At 46.1% G+C, this 23378-nt stretch overlaps 2 protein-coding genes across 2 annotated transcripts in view; one reads left to right on the forward strand and one right to left on the reverse strand.

Annotated features, from left to right (window-relative positions):
* Window positions 1-204: 204 nt before the first annotated feature.
* LOC142009186 (uncharacterized) lies at window positions 205-8808 on the reverse strand. The gene is made up of 3 exons (XM_074986842.1): window positions 8594-8808; window positions 3849-3916; window positions 205-1023 (listed from the first exon to the last, which is right to left on the reverse strand). The coding sequence occupies exons 1-3, from the start codon at window positions 8791-8793 to the stop codon at window positions 563-565; spliced, it is 729 nt and encodes a 242-aa protein (XP_074842943.1). The 5' UTR covers window positions 8794-8808; the 3' UTR covers window positions 205-562.
* A 26-nt stretch (window positions 8809-8834) lies between these two features.
* YWHAZ (tyrosine 3-monooxygenase/tryptophan 5-monooxygenase activation protein zeta) overlaps window positions 8835-23378 on the forward strand; it is a 46592-nt gene continuing 32048 nt past the window's right edge. Inside the window, exons 1-2 of the mRNA XM_074986841.1 lie at window positions 8835-8972; window positions 11503-11806. Of these exons, the coding sequence (XP_074842942.1) occupies window positions 11513-11806 (294 nt within the window). The 5' untranslated portion in view covers window positions 8835-8972; window positions 11503-11512. The remainder of the gene's footprint in view (window positions 8973-11502; window positions 11807-23378) is intronic.

Consider the following 23378-nt stretch of genomic DNA (forward strand, 5'->3'; position numbering starts at 1 on the left):
CGCAGCCAGGTGCTGCACCCAGCCACCAAGTGCACGAAGAAGGGGTGCGCATCCAGAAGGCCCTGTAGGAGTACCCTGGCCACAGCTCCCGATAATCCTCCACAGGCCACCCCCAGGGCTTGCCCTGGGCGTGCAGCCCTTCCCACTCCCCCACCATCTGTCCCCTCCCACCACCCTCACCTCACACAGAGACGCACAGGTGGGGTCTTTCAAGAACTTTCTTTACTTTGGAAGTAAAAACATGCAGGTAACAAAACATAACTGTTTAACATCCCAAGATATAACTCAATGTAACAATAAACCTTTGCGTGTGAACTCTATACAAAAGTCCAACGCGCCTAACTTCTTTGGAAGGTGTTGGGGGGGCCTGTGAACTTGAAGTGGGCGTTACTTGAGGGAGGGGCTAGACGCACACGAGCCAGGCTGATCATGGGATCCCCCTCCACCCCGACTGTGGGGTCTCCCATGGGGCTGGGATGGGGCAAGGATCACAGGGAGGTATGGACGGGGGGTGCTGCTGTGAGGTTGGGCTTGGTGAGGGGCATAGGGTGGGTGACGGGGCCTAGAGGGCAGGGGCAAAGGCCATGTCCACTACCCACTGCAGGGCCTCCAGAAGCACCTGGGGCATGAGCTCAGGGGGAGCAGGGGGGACATTGTCGGTGGGTGGACTGGGTGGGGCAGGGGCAGTGGGTGGAGCATCCTGGGCCAGCCAGGCATCCATGAGGTCAAGGGTACGATCCACCCTGGCCAGCCACTGGTCTGAGGCCTGCACCCAGTCCCGGTGCCACTCCTCTTCCTTCTGCAGCTGCTGCAGAGCAAACTCGGTCTGCTCCCGGATGGCAGCTGCCACTGCTCGATTGCCATCCTCGTCCGGGAGGCACTGGATCATCGGGCCATGGGCCTGCGTCGGTGGTGGTGGGGTGCCCTCCCTCTGTGGCGCCGGTCCTGGTTGTGCCGGCTCCAGCTCCTCCCTGGGGCTGTCCGTCTGGGTGGCAATGCTGGCCTGGTCCTTGAAGGGCGCAGCTACAGGGAGGGAAAGGGGGACTGTGAGAGCTTCCTGCAGCACAGCCCAAGGCCCCACTCCCCACCCACTGCAAATGGCAGCCCCAATCCCCAGGATGTGGGATGGGTCCATCCAGGGTGTGTGTGCCCATGCCCCCTGAATGGCAGGCCCTGCCGTGTCATGGGCACCAGCCTGAGTGCAGCCCCCCCATCAGGCCAGCCTGACGGGCTAGTATCCAAGAGGTGGAGACTGACCATGGAGAGGTCGCTGCTCAGGTGATGGGTGAGCTGGGTGTAGCCAGGGCGCTGTCCAAGGGGGTGGGTTCTGCTTGCACCTGCGTGATGCTGGGTAGTGGAGGGCCACACTCCTTGGTGGGGTGTGTGGGCTGGGCCTGTCACCCGTGTGCCTGGCACACTCCCAGGTGTGATAGGAGGAGGCAGACTCCCTAAGCGGGGCCCTAGGGGTCATGCAGCTTGTCATGGGGCAGTGAGCGGGCTGGCAGCCATGGCCAGGGGCTGCCCGCAGGGTCCAGTTGCGTCGACCCAGCAGGGACACGGCGCACATGCCTGGCCCAGGGCGTGGGTTCCTTTCTGGGCCGCCCCATCAGGGCCCGTGGCATGCGGCACCACGCCCCCCGCCAGCTGGTTTTTTCTGATTATGTCACCCAGGTTACAGCTTCAGTGGTGCGTGACTGGGAGCAATGTAATTTTCCACAGGAATATTTTCGAGATAGTTCTTTAGATATTATGTCAGTGCCCAGGAACTGCCAGACTGGATCAGTCCTCAGGTCCATCTAGTCTGATATATTCTTTCTGCCAGTGGCCTGGAGCAGATGTTTCAGAGAGAAAGGTAAGAATGCTACATTAGGGAAGTGGGTACTAATCTGGCCCCAGTTTTGGTTTCATCCTAATAGCTAGAGATTGGCTTAAACCCAGAAGCATGAACTGTGCTAGTCTGTCCAACGTTTGTTAACATTAACTATTACAACTTCAGATATTCTTGTTACCCACATAAAGGTCTGATTTCTATTTGATTTTTATGAAATCCAAGGCCTCAAAATCTTTCACGGCAATGAATTCCACCATTTAATTAGGTGGTGTATGAAAAAGCATTTATCAGTTTTGAAATTCCTACCTTTTCTTTCCACTGAAATTACATTCTTGTATTATGAGACAGGAAGAACCCAATACATCTTCTTTAGGCCATTTTTCAGTTTACAAAGTTTTAATATACTCCCTCTGATTAACTTCTTGGCCAAGCTATACAATCCCATATCTTTTCCATTTTTCGTCTTTGGCAATTTTCCAAGCCACTAATCATTCTCACCACCCTTTTCTGAACCTTCAGAGAATAGGTACCAACTCTTGCCAAAGTTTCCATGTGTCCATTGAACATGGACAACCACATAGCTGGAAACATTGCTGGTGTATTAAGTATTTGTTAAAACAGATACTAGAATCCTACACTTATGTTTAGACTTTACTGAATGCTTGTGAGTTGCTGCATGCATTAATTTGACTTACAACATCAGTATTCCATAATGAAAGGTAATGTTCAATTGGTTGCATTGCAAGAGTCTCTGTCTGTGTAAGTCACCAGACAAGACAGAGACATAAATGAGTCTGAAGTGCAGATCTTCAACAGAAGGTGCTATGTCCTTCACAGCTGGGAAAGTCAATTGACACCAGATAGGAGAGGGATAGAAATATCAGAACAAGTAGGAACTGGATCGCTGAAGAGCTTTGGCTCACGGGTGGAAGAATAAGGTTTTTTAGGCATAAGTAAGAGATCTTCAGCTGCCTAGCCCGAGTTAGTCCTAATGGACAAGTACAACTTGCTTATTATTGAAGCTTCTATTACCTTCTGAAATGTAAGACTGTAACACATTTGTGTGTATATGTTCTCCTGCTTTAACCTTAGAAATAACTTGTGTTCTTTTCCTAGTTAAGAAATCTTTATATATTTTATTATAGGAGTGGCTACAAGCGTTATCTTGGGTGTGAGATCTCAGGTGCTGAGAGCTACTGAACCAAACTATAAACCCTGCATATAATGGAAACCATTTCAAGAGAGGTGGTTCTGCAGCACCCCCTGATCTCCTATGGGAATAACTGGTTCTTTGAGACTGAGGGTAATCAGAATATTCCTCTGAATTCTTGGTGTAAAGGACCATCTATCACAAAGGCGCATTTACCTGGGTGGCAAGATCCTTTTGGGTATATTGAACTGTGAGTATGTTTAGGCTGCTTAGTGCCTAAGGAGCTTGCAATTGATGGTTGGTTGGTGAAATCAGTGCGGGGCTTATGCTCTGATTCTTAACAGTATGTCCTGAGTTGGTACTCAGGCTCTTTAGTCCCTGTAAGCAGCATTACGTCCCCTCCAATTGTACAATATCCTTTTCAGAGATGGGGTGAGTTGTAGTGCACACAGTACTCCCAAAGAGGCCAAGCTATTGATTTCCTATGACGTCAATATACTAGTCTCATCCCCTTGGGTTTGCAATCTAACATCTTATTTGCCCTTTTTTAAAGGCATAGTTGAATACTAAGCAGAGGTCCTCACTGAGCTCTGAACAAGGATGCCTATGTTCCTTTCCTGAGCTGATACGTTCATTTAAAACAGAGGTGTTCGAGTAGTTTAATTTTTTCTTCCAATGTATGTTAATTTGTATTTGTTAGCAATGAACTCTGAACAAATCTAAGCTCCAAATTCCTAATACTTTTTCTTCTTAGAAACAATAGGCAAAAGTTCCTCCACAGTTCCTCCACACAGGGGTATTTCATTGCAGTGTAACTGAGCACAGAATAGGTTCCCCATTAGGTCTTTAGGTTTGTATACTACTCACCTGTATTGTAGGGACCCATGTTCTCAGTTCTGGAAGTCTCCGGTTCAAACCCTGACATCAGCTTCTCCCTGTGTAGAGAAATAGAAGACGAATCTCGTGATATATCATAGTATCTGTTGTAGGTATCTTTGGAAGGCAGAGGTGTACCTCAGTGAAAGATATGGTGTAAGAACCACAAGAGAATAAAATAGTGTGATTTAAGGGGCTCATGGGCCTCAGGCTGATTTCTACATGAGTATATGATCTAGAGCAGCATTTCCCAAATTAATTTGGTCATGGAATACTTTTGGGCTTGGAAGATACTGACAGAACCCATACATGCTGATTGGGGGGGAAGAAGGCATGGACAGTTTCATAAAAAAATTGCAGCACATAATGCTTAAAAATTGATTTAAAAGAGTTAGTGTTTTCGGATATCTTATTTTATAAAGAAAAAAATAACAAGAGAAACTCATATGAACGAACAACTAACATCCTTCTTATAGATGGCTAGTAACCTTATAATTAAATATAAAAATTAAAAATTAAGTACAAACCCAAAACAAAACATCAATATAACATCCAAAAAAGGATGGTTAGTGTGGTTCTTTTGTATAAAAACAGAGAGCAAGAATGTGCACAGCTTAGCGATAATGCATCTCACCTTACCCTAAATAATCCATCACTGCTATTCCTCATATTCCTGACCCCTAGAGAAAGGCAGTCAATTTAAGCGTATGCAAGAGTCCAGTAGTTTTACAAATTCACAGTGTACTGGTTTTCGCTTCCTGCATGTTGACAACTGTGCCTGACAGTGTCAGATAGTGAAAACACAAGTAATCCAGCAAGAAAACTGCAGAAGCAAGATGCAAAAAATATACACATCATGAGAGAAAAAGTAGCCCCCGTGACAGGGGACATTCGCCTCTTGAGCACCCCCTGCTGCTGCATGCAGCACTACAGTCCTTTTCCTGCTCCTAGCACTCCTTTAGGTTGTGAATCACTTGGCAACTCTTCACTGGCTCAGCCCTCAAGACAAACAAAGCCCAAATGAACCCTTCCAAGGTATTATAGAGTTTATTCACTCTTAGCAGGGTTTTCAGGCCTAGCTGTGGGCCCCTTTACATGCAACCCTTTGTTTGGGCTCCCAATTCAATTTTGTCCCCTTCATGGGGTTTACACCACTTTTTGTGGACAGCAGGGAAGCCATGGCCACCCATGACCCTGGGTTACAATCTGGGGCCCCTATTAACAGCAGCTACCTACCACTCACTTCAATTCATTGATGCTTCTTCCCTGGGCCTCTTCCCACCTGCCCCTTTTGGCTTCACCAGTGTGTCGGTGTTAAGGTCTTAGGACCTCTCTCTGTACAAACTCAGCTAAACAAATTGCTTCAGAGGTCCCACATACGACTCAGCCTGTGGCTGGTTACACATAAATCAACAGCACAGAGAAAGGATGCTGAACATATACCGAAGCGTACAAGTTTGCTGGAGAACATTGTTGCATAATGATCATATATAACACCACAATCTAATCCTGTCCTAAAGCCTGTCAAAAAGACAAATACCATTCACACGCCAGTCTGGTCCTCAACACTGTGAAAACAGCAACAATCATCCCTAGACGTTTTTATGACCCCATCTTCACATATGTACCCACTGTACACTCTGGCTATTTCTGCACCACTTTCGTTTTCTAAAATTTGCAATATCTTGATACATGTCAACTCAATAAAGATTCTTATTTCCAACTGCATTCTTGAAACAGTTTATTAAGGTTCAGCTCTTCCTAATAACATCCACTCTAACTAAAAAACAATTATCAAATCACAGAATCACAGAAATGCAGCACGGAAAGGAACCTCAAGAGATCATCTAGGCCAGGGCTAGGCAAAATATGGCCCGTGGGCTGAATCTGTCCCACCAGGCTGTCAGATCTGGCCCATGGGTGCAGCAGGGAGTCATAATGAGGCTCTCTGCATGCCCCGCCCCCACCATGCCACTCAGAAAAATGGCTTCAGGGGTCTGTTGGCCTTTCATCAGCTGAGAGCCAGGGGAAAGAGGGGAAGGCTTCATGCGCTGCCCCAGCCCCAGCACAATCGCATTGGCTGGTTTCTGACCAATGGAAGCTGCCTGTTTGAAGCGCAGGCAGCACATGAAGCATCCCTCCCCTTCCCTTGTGGCTTACTGTTATTCACAGACACACATGGGCCCTGCCATAGATGGGCAGACAGAGAGCCAGTCTGAGAAATCTGCTGGACTGCTGGCCAGGAGTTGCCCAGCTAAGTCTCCTGGGTGGAGCCTGCCTCTGGTAAGCCAACCCCTCCCTCCACCCAACCTTCTGCCCCCTCCCGCTGCAGACCCCTACCTCACATAAGTGAGCTCCTCTCTCCCTCATCCTACACACACTCGCTCCCAGCCTGTGCACCAGTTCACAACCTCCTCTTGCCATATGTCACAACCCAAGCCCTTGCCCCCAGTCTGCACCTGTGCCCTACCCTCTACCCCAAAGGGCACAAGGGCCAGTGAATGGGAGCCTGGCCAGGGCGAGCAGCCCAAGCAAGGCTAGCTAGCCAAAGGGGGCAAGTGCCCGGTGGCACTGCCAGCTGGGGCTGGAAGTGGAACCAGTCCGGAGGGAGTGGGGGCAGGGGCCTAGCAGCCAGAACCAGAGGGGTGGTGTGGCTGGACTACCAGCTGCTGGGGATAGGAGAAGAGAGAGGGTAAGGGGGCTGAAATCGACCTCTCCTGGTCAGGCAAACCCCACCCTTTGGGACTGGTCAGCTCCCAAGGGTGCCAGAGCAGGGAGGTCCAACCTGTACTTAACTAACCTTATTGTTGAAACTTTCTTAATTTATAATGTAAATGTAAAACTCCCATGCTGCAAACTACTCCGTGGAGAGTGGGAACAATTCCTGAGGAAGTGAAAGTCCAAAATCCACATTTCCGTATTTCCGTGCACAAGAGAATTCACGTTCCCTGGATATTTCTTTGTCCCTCTACATTAAAGTTACTTTCCGAATGAAAGAAACAAAAGGGAAGCCACAAGAGCAATCTTGCGTGCCCCGCCTCCCCATCTATCTCCAGCCATGCAGGCACAGCAGAGAGTTAGATTGGTGTTGTTGAGGAGAACTTTATCAGTGATTTCTACTCTGCACGGGGCGGAGCAGCTATTTCTGCCTTGGCTGGGGTGGATGGGATTTGCTCTTCCCCCAGAAAAACAATGCGGTCCGGCCCAACCCTAGAAACCTCCCCTGAATGCATGAGGCTCCGCACACAAGCCCGGCCCCATTGCTCCCCAGCCATTGGGGAGGGAGTCACTGTACAGGGAACTGCTGCTCCCATCCACTCAGTTAGTATGCATCTTGATCTCTGCACAGGCTGACCATGTAGAAAGTGGGAAGAACTGGAATAGGGTGGGGGGATAAGAGGCACCTATATAAACCAAAGTCCCAAATATGGGGACTGTCCCAATAAAATCAGGATATCTGGTCACTCTACTTCTGTGTACCCAGAACCACTCCACATCCAAACCCTGATCCTGCCTCCTGTGGTCAGACCACCCGAATCACACCTGCTTGCACCCAGAGCACCCTCCAGGAACTGCTTGCATTCCAACCCTGACCTTGACAGCTCCACACACCCAGACGGTCACTCTTTACCTGCTCCCCCAGTACCAACCCCTCTGCTAAGCTCACCCAACATGACCCTATCCCCCTCACCCAATATTCCCTCTGAGCCCCAACCATCTTCATCCGGAATCCCGCTGCTCTTCTATGGAACTCCCCAAACAAGCCAGGATACTCAGATCCCCTCCCTGTACTCAAGCCCCCTCCTCATCCACTTGCACACAAGTTGTCCCACACAAAACCCTTTCACACCACACCTAGATTCCTCCCCCTGACCCCCCCCATTTGCATCCCAATGGACTGAGCCTGCCTGGTGCTACCTGGCATGGAGGAGTAGGGCCTGGGACATTTCTGTCTGAGTTGAGTGCGGCCTCACCTCCCTGTCCATGGCAGAGGTTGCAATGTGATCTCCCACCTCTAGGCAGCCAGTGGCCCGTCTTTCCCACGCCCATGCTGGTGCCTTCACGTTTATTGGCAGAAATAAGACTCGCATAATTTTACAATTTCACAATATTACAGGCAGACACATCCTAGGGCAGAGCTTTTGTTTGGCGCAGATCTCCCTTGGGATGTGACCACACTCGCGTCCCCCCCGTCTGCTTTTCTCTCCATTACACACATCCAGTTCTTCCCACCCTTTCTCATAGACCGGGAGCCCAACGTGCGGGGTTGGGGGGCAGCGCATTTGCTCTCTAGGTGGGCTGGCTTGGAATGGGGGGGTGACAGGCACCTACAGAGCGACGGATCGGCCACCCCAGCCCGGCCATTAGCGGATGGGGAGAGACCTCTCCCGCCCCCCAAGGAACACTCACGCCTTTCCCAGCGCCCAGCGGGCCACACTCCGGGAAGGCCACGCGGCTGGGCTCTGCCGCTCTCTGCAGCTGGCCCCACTCCCGAGGGTGCGAGCCGCTCCCTCCGCCCGCCCGCCCGGCCTGCCTCCCCCAGCGGCTTTGCAACGTGGTGGGTCACACGGGAGGCCGGCCCCACGCCCAGGCTGGGCGCAGCCAACGGGCCTGCAGAAGGGACACGGCGGCATTGTACGGCGTGGTGGATGGGCGCCTCTGGGCCCGGCCCGGCCCGGCCCGGCCCCACGGCCAGGGGAGCGGCGCGCGGAGAGCAAAGGCGCCAGCTCACTCACACGCTGCAGTCGGAGGCGAAGGCGAAGCGAAGGCGAAGGCGAAGGCGAAGGCGGAGGCACGTGCCTGCGGCAGGAGGCGGGGCTGGGCGTGTCCCCCGCGGGGCTGCGCGCGCCGACGCCAGCGGCGGTTGGCGCTGCCCCCGCCCAGTGGGGCGGCTGGGAAGCGCGGGCGCAGGCGCTCGCTCCCTCGCGGTTGCCATGGTCCCGCTTGACGTCACGGGCAGTGTGGTGCCCGTGCGTTGCGGCGCACTGATTGGCGGAGACCCCGTGTGCGGCGCTGGGAGAGAGGCTGCAGCTGAGCGAGCAGCAGGGCTAGAGGCACAGTCCGCGCCGGCTACCCGCCCAGAGACACTCGCGCCGCCGCTTCCTCCGGACGCAGGTAACGGGGCCAGGGCGGCGCCAGCCTGGCGGGGCGGCCGCGAGGGGGAAGGAGCTGGCGGGGCAGCGGCGCCCTCCCCCCACCGGCCCTTCCGCAGGCAGCAGGGCGGCTCCCCTCGCCGAGCCGGGCTGCGCGGACGGGCGGGCGGGGCGCTGGGCAGCCGGCCCCAGGTAACCATGTCGCCGCTGCACAGGTGAGGCCGAGCCGGCCCCTCCCTCCCCCGGCTGCTGCCTCGGGGGCAGCAGCGTGTGACCCGGGCAGGAGGCAGTGGGGGCTGTTCCGCTCGCCGGCTCTGGCAGGTGAGGCTGCTGGGCAGCGGGGCCGGGCCGGGCGCGGCGCAGTCCCTCCGCCCCCGGGGCGCCCCTGCCCACCTGGGCGCGCGGGGCCCCGCGGGCGGGAGGAAGGCGGCTCGCTGGCTGGGTGTGGTCTCCCGCCGGCGGCGGCAGCAGCAGCAGCGCCGCCGCCGGCAGCTGGGTGCGCGGGGTTCCGGGGGCGCCTGGCAGCGGCGGGGCTGCCGCTGGGGGAGCTCGGCCGCGGGCGCTTTGCCGGGCTCCGGAGCGGCTGCAGTAGCTCCTGCAGGGCGGTGACCGCGCTGGCGTCGCGGGGCGGGGTCCTCGTCCTCCCTCGCCGGGCTGCGGCTTTCCCCTGCGCCGCGCTGTGCCGAGGCGGGGGCGCGGCGGCCTCCCCCCCCCCCGCTCTGGGCTGAGGTGAGCGGGGTTAGCGCGCCCAGTGGGCTGGGCTCTGGCACGGAGCCGCCATGACAAAGAGCCCGGCGGAGGCGCTGCCTGTCTCGGAGCCGGGCGGATGCGGCGGCCGCAGCGCGGGAGGGGCGGCGGGAGGAGTCTGGCCCGGTTGGCCCCTCCTCGCCCACGCCGTGTCGATTTCGTGGTGTAGCCGCCTCGTTCCCCGCCGCCCGCACGCGCGCCCCTGCGCTGCCGAGAGCTCCGGCAGCCCCATTTTATACGCGATCTGGTGCGCCGAGTAATCCGCTGGCGTCTCCCCCCCGCGCCTGCCGCGCTGCGGGAAAGGAGCCGCTTCTCCGGTAGAGCGCGGCGCTGCTGGCGGGGGTCCTGCAGTGCCAGTCTGCTGGCGTTGGCGTGCCAGTAACCACAGCTTGTTCAACAGCTTTCCAGCTCAGCTTTTACCTATCTCTGCCTTGTCTACTCTACGCTGGGTGGCAACGGAGCTGTAGCTGAAGCCATCCTGTAAAATGGCTTCTTGGGAGAGTTTGCAGTGTGGTCAAAGGCCCTCACCCGCGGTGGTGCTTGAAACGCCTACTGAAATGTCCCCTCACCCTTGTGATCTCTGGACAAATACTCTGAATTTCTTTCCTTGAGTTTAAGTGCAAGACGTTCAGTTCCCACGAGTCTTGTATGAAGTAGCAGTAGTAGGCATCCTTCAGTCTGCATAGACTATAGATCTTGCATGAAGTATTACACTTACATAAGACAAAACCAAAACTTTTGGGGATCAGTGGGTTGGCCAGTAGAATAGGTGATAAGAAAACACAGTTTGTCTGAAGTGAGTTGTCACATTTTAGCCTCAAATCTTAAGATAGCAAGGAATCTTACAGCAAATGCAAGTTGAGGGCTCAAAATAATTACCAGATATCAGGAACTGAAGATTTGTGAAATTAATGTTGGGGCCGTGGATTCTGACATACAAATGTTTTAATCACATGTGATCTGTTGGATTGAAAAGGCTTGTTAAGATGAAGCCCTAATGGAATACCAGACACCTAGCTACACCCTGTCTCAAACAGCTTCACCCCCGCCACTTGCATCTCAGTGAGGGTTTTCACTCAGATTGGGAAATTTCTCTATCAAGCTATAACTAATGAGTTGGAGGAGGAATACCCAGGTGAGACACTCAGTCCCTCTCGTTCTAGGGCATGGGTGTACCTGATAAGGGCCTAAGCTGTGATACCAACCTTTGGGTAGTAGGTATCTGAAAGTTTTAAAAACTCCTGACTGCTGCAGAGTTTTTCTTCAGCCTTAAGCGTGAACTTCTTCAGGTAGTTTCTTGCTGCTACTGTAGTCTGGGCTTTTGTGGTTTGTTTTTTTTTATTTGATTTTTGGTCTGCTGTCTGACTTGCTCAAGGGTCAGCTACTAATGCTTCCACTTTATTCTGATGATTAGAGAACAAGCAATAGGCAAACGATGTTGCTGATGCTGCTAGGAAGCTCTCTGAAGAGAAATCTGAGCAGTGGCAAGAGGCACTTATTTGTCTACACAGTTGCAACATCACAAAAATGTTGCACCTTAACCTTCCAAATTTGGTGATTTTTAGAAACCAATTATTAGAAGTACAAATTAAAGATTTTAATTTGTAGAAATGTCATGGCTTGAACACTTCCAAGTCACTGATTTTACACATGTCCCAGAATTCAGAGCATCTCTGCCTTAATTGCATAGCTGACAAGCTAGACTGTTGCATTTTTTTTAAAAAAAGACTCATGTTCTACATTTGAGGCTAATTCTTTCTTGATGCATATTGTTTTAATAATGTCTTCCTATTTTCCCTCTTTAGAAAAATCAGCATGGATAAAAATGAGCTGGTGCAAAAGGCCAAACTGGCTGAGCAGGCTGAGAGATATGATGACATGGCAGGCTGCATGAAGTCTGTGACTGAGCAAGGAGCTGAGTTGTCCAATGAGGAGAGGAATCTTCTCTCTGTTGCTTACAAAAATGTCGTAGGAGCCCGTAGGTCATCTTGGAGAGTCGTCTCAAGTATTGAACAAAAGACGGAAGGTGCTGAGAAAAAACAGCAGATGGCCCGAGAATACAGAGAGAAAATTGAGACAGAGCTAAGGGACATCTGCAATGATGTGCTGGTGAGAGATGATAAAACTGTATTTCATCCATGTTTGCTTAATACTGCAGGATAAATAGTTTTGACCCTATTAAACTATTTTTGGTCCCTTGCTAAAAACTGAGGCATTTCATGCAAAGTGTCCAAATCTCCCCCAATCAAATGTCTGGAAAAGAAACTGGATACATGGGTGACTTCTTGTCTTTGAATACATAATTCAAAAAGAGTTCTCAGAGGCATCAACTCTAGCATATTTGCAAACTTATTGAAACTCTTTATTGTACATAGACTTTATGGTCCATTGATCTCTTGATTATACAAATTTGTACATAAGCAGAAAATATTGGCATACTTAGCTATGAATGAGCTAAGTCTTTGGGGAAAAAAATAAGATTCAAAGATATGTTTTTTTTCACATAACCCAGATGACTTTTGTATCTGGAATCTTCAGTGTACTGTGCTGCTTATATGAGGTGGTAATTCTCACTGTGGAAATTATGCCCCTCCTTGGGCAAGATGATGTAATGTTAGTTATGACTCAGCCATGCAGAAAGCTATCTGCAAGAGAAGACAGTAGCAAAGCACTGATGGTCCTCTTTGAGTTACGGCTTTCAGTGGTAAAAAGCTACAACAAAGAAAGTGGTCTCTAAGAGTTAGGCTACTTTTATGGTTTGCAGTATAGAGTAAGACTTGTTAACATGAGAGCTGAATGTTTGTTTCTCATTATCATTTAGGTGTGCAAAACACACTTTTTAAAAATCTATTAACCTTATTTTTTTTAACTTTACAGTAACATACGTGGAGTAGTATACAGTGAATTCATTGTTAGTGGGTGTCTTCCTTTTTGCATGTATGCTAAGGTAGAAATTCTATTGCTTGTGATAATAGCTGCAGTAAATCAAGGACTTCACTGAAATTTTGTGATATAAAGATTATTTATACATGCGTTTATAAAATTACTTGAGAAACATGCAGGTATTAATTAAAATGTTGCACTCGCTTTAGCTGTACCCTTATTTCAGACTTCTGTGTAAGGTCTCTGATTCATTTTAAATCTTCCCTTGTGGATAGTTACAAGATGAAATGTGATGTGATCATCCCTTAGAATGAACTGAAATGTGTGGAATACAACTCCTCCAAAGATACAGAAAAGAATATGGCATTTTCAGCATCATCCTGAGTGTCTAGTTGTTTCTAGGTCTTATGTTTCTTGGGGACCAGCACACTAAAAGTACCCATACAGACAAGTTTTAATGTGTCTTAATAGCAGTAATTGTAAAGTGTTTGTGGAACTGGTAGTGCTTAGTTTAGGCAGATGGAACACTATTAAAATAACTTTCTCAGTGTGAAGTGCTTCATTCTGATTAAGCAATGGAAGCCAAGGACTAATACATAAAACTGCTAATTCCAAACTTTATTTCAGTAGTGCTCATGCTGGTGGGAGATGACAACATTTTTGAAAGGACACTGCTATGGCAGTTTTAACATGCAAAGATATGAATTTAGTTTACAAGGTTGTGTTAAAGCCAGCAGCTTAATCAAATACATCTTAATTTCTGATTGCAATCAAACACTGCAGTCCTTTTTTAAAAATACAGATTTTAAAACTACGTGTTCATTGTTCCTGCTTAAAAATAGAGCAGGAAGCTAAAATATTTCAGCAAGGTTTTCCACATAGATACCTTAGAGTAAGACAAGCAAAAAAAAAATACAGTATTCTTCCGGTTTCATAAAGAAATTTAAATTTTTTGCTGTATTTGATCAGAAATATAAATTATCTGTGGAGATCACTACTACTTAGCATACTTAATTGACTTTAGCCAGCTGAAAACTTACTCATTTGGGTGTGGCCAGTCCAGTCATTTTTAATCAAAACTAAACCTGTTTGGGCTAAGCTACCATGAAGATGATAAAACAAGGCCTTAGGCATTGACGTTTGTTTATTTAAAATTGCTCTTCTAATTGCTAGGTTCGTAAGAAAATATTACTATTTCATGTATCCAAGCAACTCATTTTATAAATGCTTTCAAGGGCACAGCCTAATTATTAAGGTTAAAATCGTGGTTGAAGAATTAACATTTGTAGTTAAACTCATTCTTGTGCCTTCATGAAGGTGTCCCACACACACTCATGAAACTATGTATGGAGAAGTTTGTGCCAGACTGTGTGACTAGTGATGAGCAAACAGCATAGAATCCATGTTCATTTTACCCCATGTTACTAGGTAAGAGAATCACATACAATAGCATACTTCTAACTGCATATTTTAAACAGGGATCTGCATGATGTTATTACCTGAGTGAAAATTAAGAGACTTACTTTAATTACAAGTTTTTGTAGTTAGACTCCGTAGACTAGACTGACCTTACAGCAAACTTAGTAACTTCAGAGGGAAATGAGGCTGATTAGAGATCATAGATAGTAACTCTGCTTTTATATAGACAACTGGATCTTGAGTGTGGGTAACAAAGTTTTAGACATACTTCAAGGCCTTTATGAAGTTACATGCAAAAATTATGCAGACTTCATATGCTTCTCTAACGAGATCCATTCAAATGAATGTACCTGCATTTTTCCCCATGCTACTTAGTCATTAAACAAATAGTAGTTTTTAAAAACTGCTGGTTTTCCTCAGTATTTTCAACACCATTCAGATAACACTGCAAGATATACAGTAGTGCACCACAATTAACTTTGGAAGCAAATTATGTCCTTCTGACTAAATGGGAGAGAAACCCTTTGGTCAAATGAGAGATTACCAGAATGTGGTGGTGGTTGGTTCTGCGGGAGCTTTCACATTTGTAATTTGCTCAGAACAAAAGTGTAGTTTAAAAAAAAACAAAACAAAACAACACAGTCTGTCTATTGGGGCACTGGATTGGAATTTGGGATACCTGGGTTCGGTACCCAGCTCTGCTGTTGACCTGCTGTGACCATGACATTAGCAGTGTTCCATTTAAACCGGAATTTTTCTGAAATGGGAATGTGAGAAATTGATTAAAAATACTTGATGAAGGACCTGGCACTTCATAGTAAATATACAGGTACATGCATTTTTTGGGACAGTTAACAGCTTTAGACAAGCATTGATCTATGCCAGTTGCTAAGTGGTCACTTAAACATGAGCAATAGCTGACAACTTACAATAAAACGTCATATGGGCATTGCACAGTTCTTTAGATTCTGTAGGCCTAGGATTGTGTGTACACCACAGGCTCTTTGCATCTGTCCATTGCTCTGTTAAACTCCTTGGCTGGGTCTGCGCTTACCTTGCATATGGACGCCTGCTATGCAATATTTGGTACGCCAGTAGCGTACCAAAATTGATTTTGTAGCCATCTGTATTCATCCCTGTCCTCACTGCAGAATGCTGATGGGAACACTTCTCCCATTGGCATTCCTTAATCCTTGCAGCTTGTGAGGAGTTCTGGGGTCGACGCTGACCCTGGCATGCGCTGTTTTGTGTGCGCCAAAGTGGCGCCCCAGAAGATTGAACCCAAGCATTTGATCTTCCAAGACGAGTGTAGACCTAGCTCTTATGTGCTGCCTTTTCTGCCTTTCTCTTTCAGGAAGCCCTGCAACTATTACATGCTTAGGTCTGTATCATCTCTCCTCTGCCCCCTTACATGTACATCTCTCCCCAATCTCCATTTTCCCTTTCCCAGTTCGTCAGCTGATTGCAGGTCACTGTGTGTCCATATCCCCTACCTCTGGGTCCCTGACTTCCCTCCTCACTACTCCCACTTCTGTCCCCTTGTACGTCCCTTCATTTGTCCACGTGGTTTTCTCCTGCATATCCTCCCCATAAGACATTGTCAGGCCTCTGACAAAAATATCTTCTCCACACAGTAAGTTAAATTGCTGCCACTGATATGTGTAGGCAGTACCAGGAAGCCTGATTGTTTTCTGAATTTGGCGTCTGTGGTTTTCATCTAAATCTACAGTCATCTTTTTGTGCCTAGAACAGTTCCTGAAATCTTGAAAGTGATTAATGTGATGTTCCAAAATTACTGTTACAGATGGAAAAGTGCAGTTGAGTTTAGGGCCTTGTTTTGCTCAGACAAAAAGTTCCTGGGGCAATTATTTTGTCGAGGGACTCCTAGAATGAGGTGACCAGGCCTTTTTCATCAGCTTTTTTCTGTATAACTGCTTACTCATTTCAGGGTAATGGTTTACAGTGGCAGTTCCTAATGGAAGTGCATTTAATCATTGTAAACTGAAGCAGAGTAGTAGTGAAACTGAAGAGGAAGGGCAACATTTATTCATCCACCCATCTTTTTTGATATACAAGTCTCCTGAAGTGCTTATGTTAACAAAACAAACTGATTTTTGTTTTGAACAAAGGCTCAACCGATTGTTCTCAAAAATGTGCTGCAGCAAGATGTCTGTTGCTTTAGTTGTGGGAATTGGTTCTTCTGAAACACTTTGTATTTTATTGATAAATGTGCCATCACCTCTATGTACTCAGATTTACCACATTCCATCTGTACTTCATGTTTCTGTATCAGCCGTTAATGAGGAGTAGTAGGAAAATTAACTTCCCCTTGGCTTTTTGAGAGAATGAGTTGCCATTGAATGCTATTGTAGATGGATGTACTTCACTATATTCACTTTAAAAGTGGTGTCTAATGTGCAATGTTCTACTTCCAGCCTATGGAGCCTACTGATTTTTAGTGAGCACTACCATGATCTCTCTGCCAAGTAATTAGGTGGGCTGTAATGTATGATAACATTGGAGCAGTTGGTTAAGTGGCTTTTTCAACCCTACATTCCTTGACTTCCATAGTATAGTATAATTTGCTATACTGTGAAAGATTTTAATACAGTAAAACCGCTATTTATGTGGTTTTGACTTGTACGTTGTTTGGATTAACACAAGTCGAAATCATGAGTGCCAGCAAGCTGGGAATGAGGTGGCTCCTGGTACCCCTCTGCTTGCAGGAGCTGGGAAAACTGACTGGTGCTCCTGATTCCCCTACCCTTCTGGGAACCAGGAAACTGACTAGAGCAGCAGGGCTGGACAGTTTCCCATCTCCTTCAAGGAGGGGAGCCAGGCTGCCGCCTGGTTCGCAGCTCCCTTGTCTTGTGTGAAATTCAACTTACACATGGTTTCCTGGGAACGCAGCCTACGCCTAAGCTGAGGATTTACTGTAAACTGTTGCCAGAAAAGAGATTCAGTACTTCACTGCATGTAATTCTATGACATTAGCATCTTTTCTAAATGTAGACTTGATATTTACTCTCCATATAAGTTCAGATTTTTGTCTGTACTTAAACTTCATGAATTATTAGACTTTTGGGTTCAGAAGTGACTGGTGGTAATTGGCATAATACATAGATTACTAGTTCAGGTATTTTTTTTTGTTTTTGTTAGTTTAATCAAGATGAGAAAACATTTAGATGCTCAATGGAAAAACAACCTGCAACCAGTCTTTTTGCTAGCATTCAGTGTATAGTTGCCAAAGTATTGAATGGGAGGCAGGTGCAAACTCATTAACAGTAAGAAGGTTAGAAAGTTCAGTTTGAAAAGTTCCTTGTTGTACATAGATCTATATGAACTCTTCCAGAGGTGTAGGAGTTTCCTTTAATTCTCTAACCAAAGGTTTCTAGTCAAACTGTTACTACTGAGCATACTTGAAATTCCATGTCAGTCATTGATAGCTTGATTTTTGAAATGGACTGCTAAATACATATTTGTGATATAATTCAGGTGACTGTATGTGATTGTTAATTCATCTGCAGATATATGAAACTTTGGCTCACTAACATGCTAGCAAAGTTTGTGTTCTAGGAGTCAAGATACATGGCTCACTCCTAACAACAAAGCTGTATGGACAAAGGAAAGGACAACTGTCCATGTTGAATTTTCTGGTCCTGATCTAGCAAGATGTATTTGTACTAATCACCAAAGGGTTGGAAGTGAGAGAGCCCCTTAAATGCAAGAGGGATCATTACAAAAGCACAGTTTTAATGTAACAGTCAGTATTTGGAAGTGAAAACACGTTTTTCAGATAGCAATTTTTCTTGACTATAACGTCTAGCTTGACTAGCAAGAGCTACACCTGGTGCTTGATACTATACAAAGGCATCTAAACAAAGCTCTTCTTTTTTTCGAAAACTTAAAAATGAACTTTCCGGTAACAGATAGAAAACTGAATACTGACACCAGCAAAATAAAAATGACCAAGATTTGGTCAGTTGCCTAGCTAGTACTAACTCTTTGGGCAAAGGGAAAAAGAATATGGGAAGCAGGTGTTTGCTGTTGCTTATAGCTTTCTACAGCTTACTGATGAAATTATTCTAATCGAGTCACTGCCATGGATGCATACAGGAACAACATTGAAGTTGGCAAGATTAGCACACTTTTGCTTATGTTGGAAACTGCATATGACTTGGATAACCTCTGTACCGCACCCAGAAAGGAAACCATATTTCTGTTGTAACTTTCTACTTATTAAGCTTTGGGTTAATGCTGTCACTGCTTGCTGATTTGAGCAGATACTTTGAGAGGTTTCTGCATTGCCTCTCCAGGGCCAAAAGCTCCTGTCCATGCTTTGGATTTGATGGCTGTGATTTCTTTCCATAGTAACTTTTGGTTTGGAGGGCAGTGTGGTAGGATTTACCATCTCTTGGTGTGAATTTGGTATTCCATTTGTCAGGATGAATCATCAGAATAGCTTAATACATTGTGTGAAACTCTGTTCTGGAGAAGCAGTATACTAAAAACAATTGGAAACACCCTTTCTTGCCACAGACTCCGTTTAGAGAATGTCTTGTGATCAATGAAGGGACAAAGAGGCACATTCCTTAGTGTATACACAAAGTGCCTCAGGTGGCATGTTATCATGATTTGTTACTGAATTTGGTCCACTGGTTGGCTCCTTAGCTTCCTCAGTTTGGGCCAGATACTGCACTCCCCGTATGTGATGCTGACTGATTAAAAATGCTTGTGTTTTAACGCTGTGTGTTGAGAGCACTGTAGAAACTAGCTAATTTTCAGAGTAGGTATTACAATGTAAAGTGGGGCTAATCGAGACATTTGACAATTAGGATTACAATAAAGAATTGCCTTACAAACAATCTTTTATTTGTTCCTCCAGGCTGCAATACCTCTGGTAACCGGTTTTGATTAAGCTCATATAAATATTTGTTTGAACAACATATGTTAGATATGTCTCAGAACTAGATCCTTTTGCTTGGCACACATTTATGTATCTGGCTTACTATGGACTGAACCATATTACAGTAAACTCTCTCATATCCAGCATTCTATCATCTAGAACTCTCAAATAACCACCATTCTTTTAGTTGTATCTTCCATAAGTCCGGTATAGTGAAAGCAAATACAAATAAATATACAGCAAATACAGTATGGCTGTGTTTACACTAGCAAGTTCTTTGGAAAGATTTTTTTGAAAGGAGGGGCCTCTTGAAAGATCCCATGGAGCATCTACACACTGTTCTTTCAAAAGCAAATCGAAAGAATGTGGCACTCCTTTTGAAATTGCTCTTCCTTTCCTGTTTCAGGAAGAGTGCCTTGTCTTGAAAGAGAGTATGTGTAGATGCTCTGCAAGGCCCTTCTTTTGAAAGAGCAGGAGCTGTGTGGACACTCTCTTTTTTTGAAAAGCTCTTTCAGAAGAGATCTTCTGGAAGGGCTTCTTTCGAAAGATCTCTGTGGTGAGACATAGCCTGTAAGTTTACAGTATATAATATTACTCTTTGTAAGTAAAGTACTTTGAATACATTTTCGTTTAGTGCTGTGCATTGCTAGGTATACCTCTCTATTATCCAGCATATTTGAGTATCTGGCAATCTCCATCCCAGGGCTGTAGGATCCGACAGCGTTTACTGTAATTCATGTTGGTGTTACTCATTTAATGAGTCTTGATAATGTAGGTATTTTTTCTAACTTGCTAAAATTATTAGTGTGGAAAAGGTGAAAAGTGTTGTTTTTTAATATCCTACTAGTAAAGGATAAATTCTTGACAGAGCTCTTATAGTCAAGAGCACATGGAGAGTCTTTTCTCCTAGAAATTGCCTGCAAGAAGGGAATGCTACGTACACAGGATCCATGTGATGCTCAAACTAGGAAAAAAACTGACATCTTTAAAATCGTTTTTTATTAGCAACAATTTCAACTTTTAAGAGTTTGATTAATAAAATCTCTTAATGCTGCCAATTGTTTGGAATTTCTCAAACTACACCAAGTATGAGAATTGTTTTCTATCTCTGTTGCACAAGGAGAAAGCCAAATGTATAGAAGCAGCCAGAAAACTTCAAAAGATGGCTCTTAAACTTCTCAGAAACAACTGACATTTAATAGTTGCTGGATGGAAAACAGTCATAACTACAAATCCACTACATTTAATAATATGTATTGCAGAAGAAAATACCCAAGTTTGTCATAAAAATCTGATTGGGATGACACGTGTAAAAGTTGGTATACAGTCCTGAAATGGAATATCACTGGGGGAACTGTAGTCCTGTGCTGTTTGCATGCTTATTAGTTATGCTTTAATGTAAAAAATCCGTTTGGAACACTTTCTTCTTGTGCTGTATGCGCACTGAAAACTCAAATTGTCTAACTCACACTCTTACTCTACTTCATTGGTAGGGAGAAAAACATTTTAGAGAGCATTTGAAGCCTCACATTCAGATTGTGATGGAACAAGAAGGAATGCGCATAAATATCCTCAGAGGGTTAGGAGGAGGAGGGAGAAAACTTCTTCTCCTTGGCCTCTGAGGATAGGACAAGGAGAAATGGGCTTAAACTGCAGCAAGGGAGGTTTAGATTAGATGTTAGGAAAAACTTCACAACTGTCAGGGTGGTTAAATACTAGAATAAGTTACCTAGGGAGGTTGTGGAATCTCCATCGCTGGAGATATTTAAGAGCCGTTTAGACACACCTACTGGGGGTGATCCAGATGGCGTTTGGCCCTGCCAAGAGGGCAGGGAACTGGGCTCAATGACTTCTTAAGGTCCCTTCCAGTTCTAGCATTATATGAAATTTTAGTAAGAGAGGTTTAGGTTGGACATTAGGGGAAAAACACTTAACTGACAGGGTAGTTGATCATTGGAATTAAATGCCTAGGGAGTTGTAGAATCTAACTTGCTCTTAACAATCTTTAAACACTTATCAGGGATGGTCTAGATGGTACAGTAAACCCTTGAGATATGCGCAACCAAGTTGCATGTGTCTCGGGTTAATGCAGCTGCCACCCGTGAAAATTGTTTCCTTGTGGCTGCTGTTGATGACAAGAGGTTTCCTGGTCCCCAGAGTGGCGGGGAGTTGGGAACCAGGCAGCAGCCTGGCTTTCTGTTCCCTTCTACTTTCAGAGCTGGGAAATTCTGATTCCTGGCTCCAAGGAGTGGCATGGAGGGGAGCCATGAGCCAGGCTGCCCTGGGCTCCCAGCTCCACTCCACTGGTTGGAGCCAGGAAACTGACTAGCTAAGTGATAAGGAGCTTCAGGAGACAATCTGGTTCCTGTCTCCCTGCCACTTGTGGGACCCAGGAAACTGACCAGCCGTGTGTGGTCAGTTTGCCATTTCCTGCAAGCCCAGGGGAGCTGGGAATGAGGTGTCAGCCTGGTTCCCATCTCCCCTAGACTTGTACAAAAATGTGAAGTATGCAGGGGTTGTAGGAACGCAACCCTCGCATAACTCGAGGGTTTACTGTAGTTAGTCCTATTTGGAGGTAAATTAGAGCTAAATTACACCACAAAACACTGAGAGCTAGGAGTGGTGTCTGTATTTAAAAAAAAAAAAAAAAATGTGGGATCATGGGAAACTTGGCCACACTCATCCAGCTAACTAAAATCATGTCGGACCATTAATGTTACTGGACCAGAGTGCTGGATTGGAGACATTCAACCTGTATATGGTTTGATGGACTGTCACTGGCTTAGAGAGGCAAATGAAGAGGCACTGACCAGCTGGCCACCCTTATTTTTTCTGTCTGGTTTGTTTCTTGCTTTATTTTGTCTATTTCTTATTTCAGTCACTGCTATTCCTTCTTAAACGTTAAACTTCATAATGGATGATATCTTGCATATGAAATTAATTTGGTAAGGGCTTATCAAGTGTGCTAGTTTTACTTGTATCCTTTTTTAGACTGAGCATTTAGGGGCACGCGCTCTTCATGTTACAGTAACTAACACAAAAAAGCCCTGATCCTGATTTGGGCTGAAGTGCTATTGCAGTTTAGATAATACTGAAACAATCTTGGCAATTTCTGTGAAATATGTCAGACGGATAGTTGTTAGTCTGTGTCTCGAAAAACAATGAGAAGTTCTGGGGCACCTGATAGACAGGTATTTTGGAGCATAAGTTTTTGTGGGCAAAGACCAGCTTTGTCAGATGCAATGTCACGAAGCGGGTCTCTGCCCAGGAAGGCTTATGCTCCAAAATATCTGATAATCTATCAGGTGCCGCAGGACTTCATTGTTTCTATGAAATATAGTCAGACTTAAGTGCCAGTGTTTGATATGCAAGACAAAATGTGATTGCCTGTTTGCATGGGGTTTATAATGCAGGATAAAATAAGACTCCCAGAAGATGGTAATAGAGCATTTGTTCAACTGAAAATTTCCTCTATAATATAAAATGTGAAAATGTCTTTAGGCCTAATAGAAATGGGTTTTCCTGAGGAATTTAATTGACAGTGAGACTCGTGAACTGGGGTAGGGAGGTCCATTTCAGAAATGAGTTGCATTAAAAATCTGACCGATAAATTAGGTAAGGCTTAATCATTAAAATGCAATAAATTATCCTCCAGGACTTGATTCTCTAGTAAAACTAATTTTGAATGTAACATTATAAAATAAGCTTAGTATTAATGATAAAAATAGCATTAGTTTTAATAAAGCTATCATGATTTTGAGTTCTTAAACTACTTATTTGTTTTATCAATCCAAGACTTCTATAAATCTAGGCCTTCAAATTTGTGTGCCTTCTAAAGTTTGATGTCTTTTTTCCAATATAAGCGCTGAGTTTTATTGTAATAAAAGCTGTTTAAACTTGCATGCTAGTGGAACAGTGTGCCAGTAAATTGAAAATGATAGTTAACTAAGAAAGAGGGGCTTGGAGTGCACAGGAGGAGGGTGAGGGTGTGGGCAGGAGTAAGATTTGGGTGGGGGGTGAGGGCCACTCAAGTAGGTCCCTGTCCTGAGTGCTCCTGGCAGAGACGCAGACTCCATGAGTAGGTGCTGCTTCCCTGAAGCTCCCTTTTGTCACAGTTCATGGCCAATGAGCTGGGAGCTGTGGAGTCAGCACTCAGGGAGCAGGTACTTAGGTGGAGGCGTGCCTGCATAGTCACCTGGGTGTGTCTCCAGGGGTGGGGAGCTGTTTGTAGGGTGTGTGGGAGATGGATGGTGGAGGAAGTGTTCAATACTCCAAGCTGTCTCCCTGGCCCAAACTCTTCCAAAGCACACCTCAGAGCCACCTCCATGCTCCAGCTCCCTGCTGGCCCCACACCAATCCATGCTGTAAACTAGACTTTCATTGTAGCTGAGATGCTCATTTATTGAGCTTGCCAGTTGCAGTGCTATGGGCTTTTGCTGTAGTACTTGTACGCTTTTCACTCACTGGATATCT

Source organism: Carettochelys insculpta, chromosome 2 (assembly GCF_033958435.1).
Source record: "Carettochelys insculpta isolate YL-2023 chromosome 2, ASM3395843v1, whole genome shotgun sequence".
In the NCBI taxonomy this organism is placed as follows: domain Eukaryota; kingdom Metazoa; phylum Chordata; order Testudines; family Carettochelyidae; genus Carettochelys; species Carettochelys insculpta.

Coding starts and splice junctions, on each gene's coding strand:
- LOC142009186 (XM_074986842.1), bottom strand. CDS start 8,793: ATGGCAACCGCGAGGGAGCGAGCGCCTGCGCCCGCGCTTCCCAGCCGC. Junction 3,917..8,593: donor TTCGCCTCCGACTGCAGCGT/GTGAGTGAGCTG, acceptor TTCTCTACACAG/GGAGAAGCTGATGTCAGGGT. Junction 1,024..3,848: donor CATGGGTCCCTACAATACAG/GTGAGTAGTATA, acceptor CCCTCCCTGTAG/CTGCGCCCTTCAAGGACCAG.